Consider the following 12,727-nt stretch of genomic DNA (forward strand, 5'->3'; position numbering starts at 1 on the left):
TCAAAAAAAGTCTTGCCAATACGTGGAGATGTACTTCAACTGAATCTTTGAGAAATTGGGAAGAGCAGACCTGCCAACTCTCCCGATTTAGGTGGGAGACTCCGGATTTTTCATCCTTCCTCCCGCGCTCCAGATTTGTTAAAATTTCTCCGGATTTTGGCAGAAAATTAGATTTCACGTTGTCGTGGCGTCAATAATTACCATCGTTGTTAGGGAAAACGCCCGTAGAGGACAGCCGTAGTCATTTTCATCAAGCAGCCGTAAAAAAAAGTTTTTGTGACCGCATTTAAACAACTGGCAAAGACGCGACTTTGTTTTCGTAGCATTTATCGGCAATCATTTATCAGGGGCATGACCTTCGTTGCTGAAATTCCTGTATAATCTTTATTGTATTTCATTAACAGCCGTGCGGTAAGCACGTTTTTTCATCCGCAGCTTTGTAATTTGAATTTTTTAAATCGTTTTTTCCGATTAAACATCTTCAGAAAGAAAATATAAAACTTTAAGCTATATACAGCTAAATATAAAGCTTTTAAGAATTCATATACCCAAGATTATCAATCACTGATAGCATCCACGAAAGGAAACACATACTTTATTAACAGTATGTAGATGTGATTTCTCTATTCTGCATGGAAAGACTGGCATAGAATTATATTCTTCTCAGGGGCAATGCAGAACGTGCCTTGGGGGGGGGGGGAGAATAACTTTTGCTTAATTTATTTAAAAAACAATTTTTTTATGAGTTTTTTTTTGATCGAGTCTATGAGTGTCGAGGGGGGGGGGTACACCCCCCCCCCCTTTGGGAGAATCTCTGGATTTCTGGATTTCAAAAGTTGGCACGTCTGAAAGAGCAAAAAATTGATTGAATAAAACTGGATGAAGAGAAAACTCAAAAGCAAAAATTTAAAATGGGAAAATTTTGGTTAAAGGAACAAGATCAGTTTTTAGAAACATGTTGTAGTGAAGAGAACATAAAAATACACAACTTACTTATTTCAGCAGCAAACACAAGAAAAATAATTACTTTTTAATGACAAATCTAGTTTGAGCCTCTCCTAACTCATTTTTTGAAATTCAGTTCTTTTTCTTCAAAAATCCGTAAACACATAATATGCACACTTTCATTTTGTTAAAATTATTTTTAAAAATCTGGAATACATAGTTTTTATTTGTTTTATTTTAGTGATGTAAACTATAAATATCGGAGTTTCCTTCAAAAAATATAATTTCTTTCTCTGAAAATGAAAGGGAATTTCCTCCCTAGTGAGGAGATTATGGTTTTTCTTTTGCTGTAGAAAATGAAAAAAACCCCTCTTGAGAATAAGAAAAAAGGATGAAACCTTTTGCCTCTTTGAGGAAATGTTATGTATGCTACTCTGTATGTACGTATGTATGGTGAATCCCACCCACTCTGCAAAACAAAAGGGAAGTGATAGACGAGCCCAAGCAAATCATGAAACAGCCTACGAACTCTGTCCTATCTCGAACCGTTTTCGAGTTATGGTGGATAATCGATTATGGGGGAAAAATTGTGAAGTCGGAAACAACCCGGATTTGTGAAGTTTCTGAAAGACCTACATTCAAACTAAGCAGATATTTGCAAAGCGCAGAAATAATCCTATAAGACCACACCAATTTCATCGGAATATCTAGATTTGATGGTAAGCTACAGGCATGGAAATCTGACTGAGTTCAAAATCAAATTATCCCCAAACTTTTTAATTATTAATTCTGCAAACACCCTTCTTGCTATAATCAGTCAAATTTTGCCAAAAACTTGTCCATTCCACCAGCTTTTGAAAGCCTAGAATAAACCAAATTGGTCATCTAGTTCAGGAGAAATTTAGTCTTTTGTGTTTGCAACAGTTCAATTTTTCATTTCACTGATCTCTCAGCGCTTGTAACTCGCCATTAAATACGGATATCCTGTAGATAGAGGTAGTGTCACTGTATAGGACTTTTTGATGCAAAATCAAATTGTAAAATCTGTAACTGCCAATTCTAAATTTTCGTTGAATATCTACTTCAACAAACACTGATTTTAGTGATGTATTTCTAACAAAAGAGTTAATATCTCCTGAACCAGAAAACCGATGTGGTTTATTCTAGGCTCTTTCTGAAGCTGGTGGAATAGACATATTTTGGCAAATTTGACTGATTGTAGCTAGAAGGGTGTTTGTAGAATTTGAGATTAAATATTTTGGTTACAATTTGATTTTGAACTTTGCTAATCTTTTGGCTCTTGTAGTTTGTAATTAAAACCAGATATTTCAATACAATTGTGTCACCTTATAGCATTTTTTCTGCACTTTCTGAATGTGTGCTTAGTATGCATATAGGTCTATAACAAATTCTGTTTTTTTCAGACTTGACACATTTTTTCTATAATGTTTCCGATTATTCACCATAATTCAAACTGTTTGAGAAAGGACAGGGCTGGTGGGGTATTTCATGATCTACTTTGGCTCGTCTATCACCCCCTTTGATTTGGCAGAATAAGTCAGATTCACCCTGTATATTCCTTTTGGTAAAAGTGTATTTTTAAATTTTGCGCTATGACACCGACAAATTTAATTCCATTATAAAAACCATTTTCCATCCTTGCAATACCACACACATCTAATATACGTTTCTGGTCAGAATTCTATCTGAAAGAAAAAAAAACCCTCAGCTTATCATCATACTTTATTTCACTGTTGTTTGGTTTAAACCTTGGTTTTTTTAAAAAAAACCACTTTGGTTTTTTTCAAAAAATCAGATAAAAGTGGCCTAAATATAATTTTTTCCCCTGAAAAATATCATATTTGTTCATTATTAGCCAAAATGTTTCATTTTTACCTCATTTTATATCCTTGGGGTACATTCTGACAGTATATCTTTAAATGACATAAGATTTTATAAGTGGTTTTTTCAAAAAGTCTCATAAAAGTGGCCAGAATATATATATATTTTTCATATGAAGTATCTTAGTCATTTAAAGTTATATATATATAAAAGCCAAAATTTCTCATTCTTACAACATTTTCTAACCATTGGCTACATTCTGATGCTCTATCTTTAGCAAATTCATGAATAAGGATTGCATCACACATGTAAATGTAGTGGTGTATTATCTCACAGGGTTTCTTTTTCCCTTCACAAAGAAGCAGCTACAGTAGTGACACCATCATGCTAGGGGCAGGTGGTCCTATAATCCAATAAAAACACCAGCTGTCCTTAAAGGACAAAGACTGGTGTACTATTAGTTAAATTACCTCACATACATTTTCATTTTCTTTCCCGTAATAAGTAGCACATCTCCTACTGTGTATCTCCCAGTCTTAATATTCAATAGTTGTTTTTTTTATACTTTGACACATACACTGTTAAGCCAGTTAATCAAGGTTCTACTGTATAGTAGTTACAGATTTATGAAAAAATAATCAGCTATATACAGGGTGATTATAATTTAAGTTTTGATTCCAAAACTATACAATAATTACTGATCGGAATGACCTGAAAATTTGCATGGATACTCCTGAAGCAATGGACGTTTCTTTCGCAAAAGAAAAAAGTGCAAAATGTGCAAGCAGATGATGCTGTACTTGGCCAGCAGTATAATCTATTTTGTGCAACCACATCATTTCGGCACTTCCACAGCATTGCATCAGTGTGTGGATAGAACTTCTATCAAGATGCACATTGCAATACCAGCAAAGCAGCTGCTGAAGACCCATTTTGACAGGATGCACCTTAACTCTTGCAACTTCTGGCTGTGGGGGGTACCTCAAAATGTTATAAACAGTGGTCAGATTGCAAACTTTGGTGAATTGTAATCTCCGGCACATTCCCTATATGTTAGAAGTTCCTCATTCCTCAGGAATATGAACGGGGGAAAGGGGGCGCGCTTGGTTTAATAAAGCTGAATTGCAAGCACATCCACATTATGACCATGGCATACTCCGATTCTGCTGTAGAACAAGAATTTTTGTGCTTTCAGCCTCATAGCCAGAACACGCGGTGGACAACATCTTTAACATTTTTTGAGTAAGTTGTAGTTATTTGTTCAATTACTTCATTTTTTTGTGATGTTTCCGTGAATTATGGACTCGTGCAATGCTATAATTAAGTTCTAATTTTGCCATGACTGGCTATCGTTTCCATTCTGCAAGCAAATTTCCTACATGTTGGATGATGTCATTAATTTTACATTTTTAAGTATTTTTTCCCCTTTATCAAATAAAAATTGAATTTTTTCAGGAATATTCATGTCAATTTTCAAGTCATTCTGACAATCCCTCTTTTTTTAGTGTTTTGAAACCAGAACCTTAGTTATAATTACCCTGTATATCGTAAATCATCGTTAATTAATCTGCATTATTTATGCTTCATTAAATGCATTATATTCACCTAATTTTTATTACTTTTTGCAAAATAGCTTCGTAATTAAGTATACTGAAAGTAACTGAAGAAAAACCTTTATATATTATATGATTAATAATAACATTAAAAGAATTTTCAAACACACAGTAATCCATTGAGTTAAGCAAAAAATAATTAAATGGCAGAAGTTGGTTTTTGTTAAAATTTAATAAATATTTATTGATTAATTAGCATGGGAATAGTGTTAATTACATTAATAAACATTTTATTTTTGTTAATTATTGGAAGTTTGAATGATTTTTCAGAAATTTCATTGTTTTTAATGTTAATACTATTTAAAACAAAAAAACCGGTTTAAACCAAAAACCTGATTTAAACCAAAAAAACCGGTTTTTTTACCAACCCTGCTTTATTTAAAATAGTCTGTTGGGTTGGATTGATGTATATTTTTTGCTCTTTGAGCCTTCATAAATTCTCTTTCATATCTATACTAGCAGGAACTGTAAATATTTCGAGCCCATTTATCTCAGTTTGTTCCAGAAAATGGTGCAGCATTTATTTAGCATTTTTTACACTGCTACTTTTTTCTAATTCCTCTGGAGTATCTTTTGCTGTATTTTCATCACCTCAGTCATCCATACATTCAGCAATAAGTTTGGTGCCAGTCAAGGTGCTGGAAATTTGTCTTAAACACTGTTCGTTTCCACAAAATCGGAAAATGCTTTTATGACATTTCAGTAATGCCCCAATGTTTTTTGAAAATTTTATTTTCAACTTTGTTCTGAAAACCACTGAAACTCTTGGGAACCACTAGATCTGATCCTTCATGACTAAGATGACCGATTCTAAATCTCCAGCTTTCTTGAAGCAATTTTAAATTGTCTGTTGCTAACTTTTTGGCATGCTAAAAAGGCATTGACATGGCATTCACACTCCGTCAATCATAGTATCCGTCTATGATTGACAAGATCCATCAAACAATGGGCTTTACAGATTACTTTACTTTCTTATCAGTTTCATTCACTTCTGTAGAAAAACCAGATTTTACTCAAAAGAAAAAGAATTTCTCTCTCTCAGTGTTATCTTTTTTACTATTATTGAGCTGGGCCTTTGAGACAGTTTTTTGAAAATTTCTTCTAGATGTGAAAATGCATTGATTTAGCACTGTAAATGCAAGAACTATTTTCTTTTCGAGATGTAGAGTTTTTCAAGAAATAGTTTTCGAGAGAGAAGTTTAACTGTATTAAAATAATAATGATTCTTATACCTTTAAAACCTAGGAATTAAAAATTAGCATTACAAAAAAAACTGTGGTGGTTTTCTAAACACAATGCATTGTCTGGTTATCATATGTGATGGTATAATATCCTATAATAAAAATTGATGTCATTCATATTTATCGATTGTGAGGCAAAAAATGTCTTTGTATTATTATTTTTAATTTACAGTTGGTTTATTATTTACAATTGGTTATCTAAAGATTGTATCTTTTGGTAAAGTTTTGAAAGTGGTGAACTGTAGATAATGACTTCCAAAGCACAGTAATAGAATTGCAAATAAATTGCTAGTTAAAAAGATTCATATCTATTAAATTGAATAATTTAGTTAAAAAAATTATCATAAACAGTTTGCTCAACTTTTCTGGATATTTTATTTTAAACAGGGAAGGAACACAAAAACACGAGTCACAGCTTCTGATAAAGCTTCAAAAGTAATCATTTTTATTCTTCTATGATTTCTGTACTTGATGTTTGATTCTAATTATTGGTGACCATTTGGTACATATAAAAAGCAATTTTCACTTTTTTATTTGTATGAAAATTTTCATATTTTAGTTTAATTTCAGGATTTTAAAGAAATTATTTTTTTGTGAGATGTTTGTAATGTAATTATAGCTTGCTAGTATTTGTCTGTTTAATGATATAAACTCATGTATAAACCAACTCTTCCACTTCCCCCCTACACTCAAGGAATACAAAAATGGTAAAAAAATAAGAAACTTGTGTACAAGTTTATTGCCTCATATATATATGTGTGTGTGTGTATATACAGGGTGTTCTGTTAATGTACTGACATACTCAGAGGGTTGTTAGTAGGCATCAAGAGGAACAAAAATTGTAATGGAACATGGTGTCACAAACCATGCTTAGAGAGTGAAAATCACTAGAAACGCATGCAGCCTGTGAGTCCAGAGGAGACAAAAAGTGGATGTCGATTGATTGCTGAATACATTCGTGGGTTCGCTCACCATAACTGACATATGCAGCGGTGTGAGACTTATGCGCTGGGGTAGGATGTAGAATTACGCTCTGCAGATGATGTAAATTAGCGCTATTGTGGTAGTAAGCATGTGTAGCAGTTGTCTTTTTCAATGAGTATTGTGATAGCTGACTACATGAATGAGAAATACGCTGATATGCATTTGATTTACGATCGAGCATACGGCAATGGGCACTTAGCACAGCGGCACCTGTGGACACACAGGAGGATCTCGTAGCGCAGATTGTCATCACACATCAAAGGCATGCCTGGTATCTTCAAGCGCGTCAGGGGATAGTTTTTACATTGTTGTAGACTGTGCAATGACGTCAGCAGCCGCCACTTACTACAACTCTTGTAATAATTAATCAAATAAATCTTTTTGTAGTTATTGTACTTTTTATCGTTCCAGCGTGACGTCGAAACCTGCATGTGTTTTTCGTGATTTTCATCCCCTCAACGTGATTTGTGACGCCATGTTCCGTTGCAATTTTTGTTCCTCTTGATGTCTACCAACAACCCCAACCCTCTGAGTTTGCCGGTCCTTTAACAGAACACCCTGTATACACACACATAAAAAAATTACATATTCTAGAGTGGGGATAGATAATCAAGATTTTACTTTGTTATTTGGAATTCGCTGCAAACTGTAGGTCCTATTGTAATTAACCTTCATATGGCAGGTAATATAATAGAATGAGAGTATGTGGGATGGTAGTGGAGGATACCATTGCCACTCCGACCCTACTGTGCATAATTTTCAGTAATTAGAATATTCAAACTACCCGAGTTCAATTATGCTATCTTATCATTAAGAGCAGTTAGAAAACTCCTTACTGACACGTTTGGTATGTGTTGCCTTAGCAAACCTGACAGTTCATACTGAGATGCAGTATGTATAGATACTGTATTCCCTTGTGTTAGCCAGCATGCTAGGAATTATTTTTTACCCATATTGTTCCGGATAATGTCTCTCAAAAGCACTCGCAATGGCAAACTATGAAATAATTTGGAGGACAATTTATTTTACAAAACAGCTATGTACATATATTCATAAGCAGCGATTTGAAATATGCCCTATACAAATAAAAGAACTTGTCTTCAGAATGAAATTCTACAAGCTGCTCATAGTTCTCTGCTAGTGGTGCCAGAATATAAGAGAAAATAAACCTTTCAGAAAAATCTTGATGATTCATGTGATATCTTTACATTTCTTTTGGTGCTATGACATTCCCCATACTTGTCGAGTTCATCAATTTGGTGAAATTTATAGTGTGATGCATTAACCCATTTTTTTTTTTGACTTTCATTCCATTTGCGCAACATTTTGTTTATTATTTATATTCAAATTTTTGGAAATGAAAAGGTTCAATGAGCGCCATAGTATTTAAAAAAAATTTTTTTTAAGAAATTTAATTTTTTTATGCCTTTCCAAAAAATTTTATTTTTGGAAATTTTATCCTGATTTTCTATGTACAATTTTTTTTCCCATGACCATGAACAGAAATTTTTTAAAATTAGAAAAATATTTTTTTAATATAAATTTTTTTTGTCACGTGATACATGAGGTTTCCCAGTATGAAAACCACTAATTATTTTAATTAACTTAATTTATATTAATTAGAAAGTTTATTAATTGTAAATTTACATTAGTTACAATGAAAAACATGTTAAATTAATAGCCAATTTTTTGAAACGTCTCAAATATGTTATTAACCAGTTATCTACTCTATAATATCAAATCACAAACTCTAAAAGGGCCTGTTTCTATGCAACCAAAATTAGTGATTTCATGTAACGGAAATGGGTGACATTTTTGTGATGGAAATCTGTTACGTTTTTGTTACAAAAATCGGTTATGATTTTGGGTCAAGTTTTCATTTAACTCTAGCATATATCAGTACCTATTTGACCCATCTGGACCAAGTTATGTGCATGTACCAAGAGGCTCCCACATCCTACAGCAGGGCCCCTTGGCTGGAATAGATTGTGATCCCCAAAAACAGGGTTCCCAGCAACCTGGAGAATCAGGGAATTGAAAAACGATCAGGGAAAGTCAGGGAAAATGGGAAATATTTGTCAAAGGTCAGGGAAAATTCTATATACTTGGAAAAAGGGAAAATCTGAAGGGGAAAAAGAAAAAAATCAAAGATGATAAATCAACATTCAACCTTCACTTTTTTCCATGGGAACATTATCTTTCAGATCCCCAGGGGAAGAAAAAAATCCTTATCAGCATTTTCCTCCGGATCCCCTACTGAAAGAAATGTCTTATCAGTTGAAGGGTGGGATTTTACATACTGGAAAACAATGTTGGCCTGGGAACAATCTGCCCTTTGAGTAAATAGATGAAGGGATCTAAAGTGAAGAGACCCTCCCCTTTCCATTGTTGAAAACTAAGCCAATAGTAGCTTTTAACTTCTTTTCTATCTCTTCTGAAAAAAAATTTTCATGGCACTCATAGCAGGGGGTGACAGACAAGCTTCCAAGTATGGGGCCTCATGTTTACAGGTTTCATTTTGGGGGCCCTGGGTGAATCACATTCTTTTCAATTTAACATTGTAGAATTTGCAACAGCGGAAGCCCAAGATAAAAATCTGCATATTGGGGCCCCACTACTAGATGTGGACCCTGGACTTTATTTGTTGTAAAATTGATAAAAATTGAAAATTTTCGTGGCCCCCTTACTGGGGGATGCCTGACAAGCCTCCAGGTTGGGGCTTCATGGAAATATTGACAGGTTTCATTTCGGGTGTCCCTGGATGAATCTCATTGATTTTTGTTTAACATTGTAAAATTTGCAACACATCGGTAGCCCGAGATAAATCCAGTCTGGGCCCCACCGAAATTCATCGAATTCGAGTCTGGGGACCCCCCATGGGGAAGTTTTCTGGGGGTACTTGATGAATCTCACATTTGTTTTTTGTTGCTTTATTATTGTAAAATTTGCTTCTTCAGTAAGCTGGTGCTTTCACATGTCCCTTTGACACATGTCCGCACGCTGATGAAGTGGGATGAAATAAACAAGATATGTTGTGAAGAGAAGGCGGGGGCAGAGCCCCCCTAGTCATATATAAAAACATTGCAATTTGGTCATGAATTTGAGGAGCAGTCAAAAATGGGTTGATGTTGATATTTACTGGCGAAAAATGACATAATTCATGATGAATAATGACTATATAATTTTCATAACAATATATTTATACCCAGCATGCTCGAAATTCAGTTCTGAAATTTTAAGAATAGATTTAATTGACTGATTTGAACCTTGTTCTTTGCATATTATGATCCTTTCTGTTTTAAGAACTAGTATGTTCAAGTAGTTAAATTTTATACTTGCTTTTGCTGTTGCAAATCTTGATCCATTAAAAGGTATTGACTAGTAATTATCAGAACGTGTGACAAATCAAAAAGTATCCAGGCACTTGCAAGAATTTCTAAGGAGCTAAGCATGGTTTTTCTCAAGAAAAACTGTCCTAAATAATGTTTTTTAGACTTTCTGATACATAATGTAGCAATCACAGGCAGAGACTATGAGGTGCCAATATCAATTTTTTAGTCATGGCGGTCTCTCAGATTTGTCACACCCTGGTAGCTATTGTATTTTGTGCAGATTTGGTGTATTGAATGGAAACGTAAGTCAGACTGAGAAGTATTTTTGTATTCCCTCTGATCATGTTCATAAGGTTGGAATAAGAGCAAAAAACTAAAGAATTGCACAACAAAATAAAATGTAGCAGAAGTGACAGCATATTTCTTCAATCTCTGGGTAGGGAAAAAAGTTAAAAATATCTGTATTCCGTACCAGGTTGATGATTATTAAGTATTCATGCACAATTTTTATTTTCATTATCAAATTCATAGCCAAAACATGATAGAGTTAGTGAAAAATGTTTATTTTATTCTTATTCATTTATTTATTCAGACTTGATATTAGTCTTTCTGATCGATTTTGCGATCATTATTAAACCTTGCTTATCTCTAGAATGGATCAAACTATAACATTCAAAAATATGATTTCCCCCGAATTTTACGGTGTACCGACTAATGTGGAATATGTGTCACTCAATTAATACTACCCATACTAGTTTCATTTTTTACTTATTTATTGTGCCCGTCAATCTTTATTTCTTCCAAATAGCAACACAACCCAACTCTTCTTACTAGTTGCAACTATTTTTTTGACAACTATTTTTCAACTCTTCAAATATTGTTCTTGGAGAAGTGTTTTGAGACAGTTTGAACTTCATCAGTTATTGCATTTTATATGTTTTATATATGTTTATATGTTTCCCTTTTCATCAAATATTTTTTGTGGCCATTCTTTTATAGCCGGGAACATCAACCAGAGGACGGCCAAGGAAAACAGCGAAGGTGAGTTCATTTAGTGAATTTCAAGATTTCTATCGGTATCTATCTGTATTTTATATTTCACCAAGTTAATGCAATGAAACATCATATTCAGATTCTATTGAACGTTTCCTGATTTTTTTTTTTTTTTTTTCTATGCAAAAGCATTGATATTATGTATGAATGAAATTGGAATTAAGTTATAATTTGTAGACTAAAAATATTTTGATAGTGATTCATCATTATGTCATGAGACATTGATAACAATTTTTGAGCATTTTAAAAACACACACACTTTCTTATTTTAAATACTTTAAGATTACCACATTAAACATTGAAATTGAATAATCTGTTAAACCAGAATTCAGAAGAAATTATCTGATTCACACATACACACACATAGAATTATAAACACAAAAAGGAAAATATCTTGCTTTCTATATAATTTTTCACTTATTGATCAGTTGCATTTTACAGCTTGTAAAAAATATTAGCAATATATAGAAATTTAAATCTTTTACTGGTTATTGGCAAGAATTATGCAATAGTTCTTAAATTTTTCCTGTTTGTGTATTTTTTTGTCCATGGATTTCTTTCTCTGAGGATAAAGACTTGGAAGACATATCCCATCTCTGTGCAAAATACAGTCGCCTCTCATTTTTCCGAACCCATATGAGCTTGAAATAAGCTTCAATCATTTCATAAAATCAAGAGTTCGTAAATGGGAGAGATGATAAAAAAAAAAGTGGGAAATAAATGAGTTAGTCTCTTGCTATCGTTTGATGATTTCCAAAAAAACTGTTAATATTTGCTTGCTTTGTTGTAGCTTTTTGCGATGCATTCAGTAATCAATAATTTTAGTTTCCCTTCTTTCCATTCCCTGTTGACAGTTGTGTCCACAGCTGCACTTTCTTCACATAGTATCCAAAAGTCAGGCCATGTCTTTTCCTTTTGAATTTCTGCTGCCATCCATCTGCTCTTGAAATCCTCCAAGCTAAACTTTGAGATAAGTAATTTCACTTGTTGTTTCAAAAGGTTTTGTCAATTGGAATTTTAACCTCTCATTTTCCTCATCAAAGCAACAAGTACCAGTATAGAACCCTGTATGTTTTGCCAGTTTCCGTCTTTGTAAGCGTTTGCACATTTTAATTGCTTTTAAAATCCTTTTTTTCATCTACTGTCAAGAGCAGTCTTTTCTGTTTTGTTGAAATTGTGAAGAGGAAAGTTTGAAGTAGATTTTGATCAACTCACAGAAATAGCCTTATCAATAAGCTAATGTATCGTACCATTTCTCAAACTACCAATTTATCCAATCATAATGCACAAAGGGTGAATTACAAAGTCAATGACCATCTTCATTTCATGGGCAACCCTGCCAATAGTCGAATGTGGACCTGCATTCTGTTGGCGATGACAAATTCGTGAACACTCTACCTCCTCTCCTCTTTGTTTTCTTTTAAGGTACGTAGAACATCTGAACTGAAATTTACTTTTGGTAACAATGAACTCAGAGGCAGCTGGAAGAATAAAATAACGAGGGAAAAAATAGCTGAAGAAAAACGAGTTTGTAAAACAAAGAGTTAATAGAAATGAGAGTTTGTGAAATAGAGGTTTTTTACATGAGCTTTATGGCGTGCTGTTCAGGACAGAAGACCAGTTGGTAAAAAAAAAGTGTATTTGCGAATTGGAGGCTTGTAAAATCGAGTGTCGACTGTACTAATCTTGAGTAAAAATTCTAAAAAACAGGCCTTTA

At 33.5% G+C, this 12,727-nt stretch overlaps 1 protein-coding gene across 3 annotated transcripts in view; it reads left to right on the forward strand.

Moving 5' to 3' along the window:
• The window catches only part of LOC149077096 (uncharacterized), a 114,655-nt gene that overhangs the window by 86,665 nt on the left and 15,263 nt on the right, over window positions 1-12,727 (forward strand). For 2 of the 3 annotated variants that reach the window (XM_089244827.1, XM_089244829.1), the window contains 2 exons: window positions 6,029-6,076; window positions 10,957-10,998. In XM_089244827.1, the coding sequence (XP_089100953.1) occupies window positions 6,029-6,076; window positions 10,957-10,998 (90 nt within the window). The remainder of the gene's footprint in view (window positions 1-6,028; window positions 6,077-10,956; window positions 10,999-12,727) is intronic. The other variant, XM_089244828.1, reaches the window with a different exon arrangement.

The sequence above is a fragment of the Pholcus phalangioides genome, unplaced genomic scaffold (assembly GCF_987345545.1).
Source record: "Pholcus phalangioides strain wild (caught in Gottingen) unplaced genomic scaffold, Ppha-v1.0 ptg000015l_1, whole genome shotgun sequence".
Taxonomy (NCBI): domain Eukaryota; kingdom Metazoa; phylum Arthropoda; class Arachnida; order Araneae; family Pholcidae; genus Pholcus; species Pholcus phalangioides.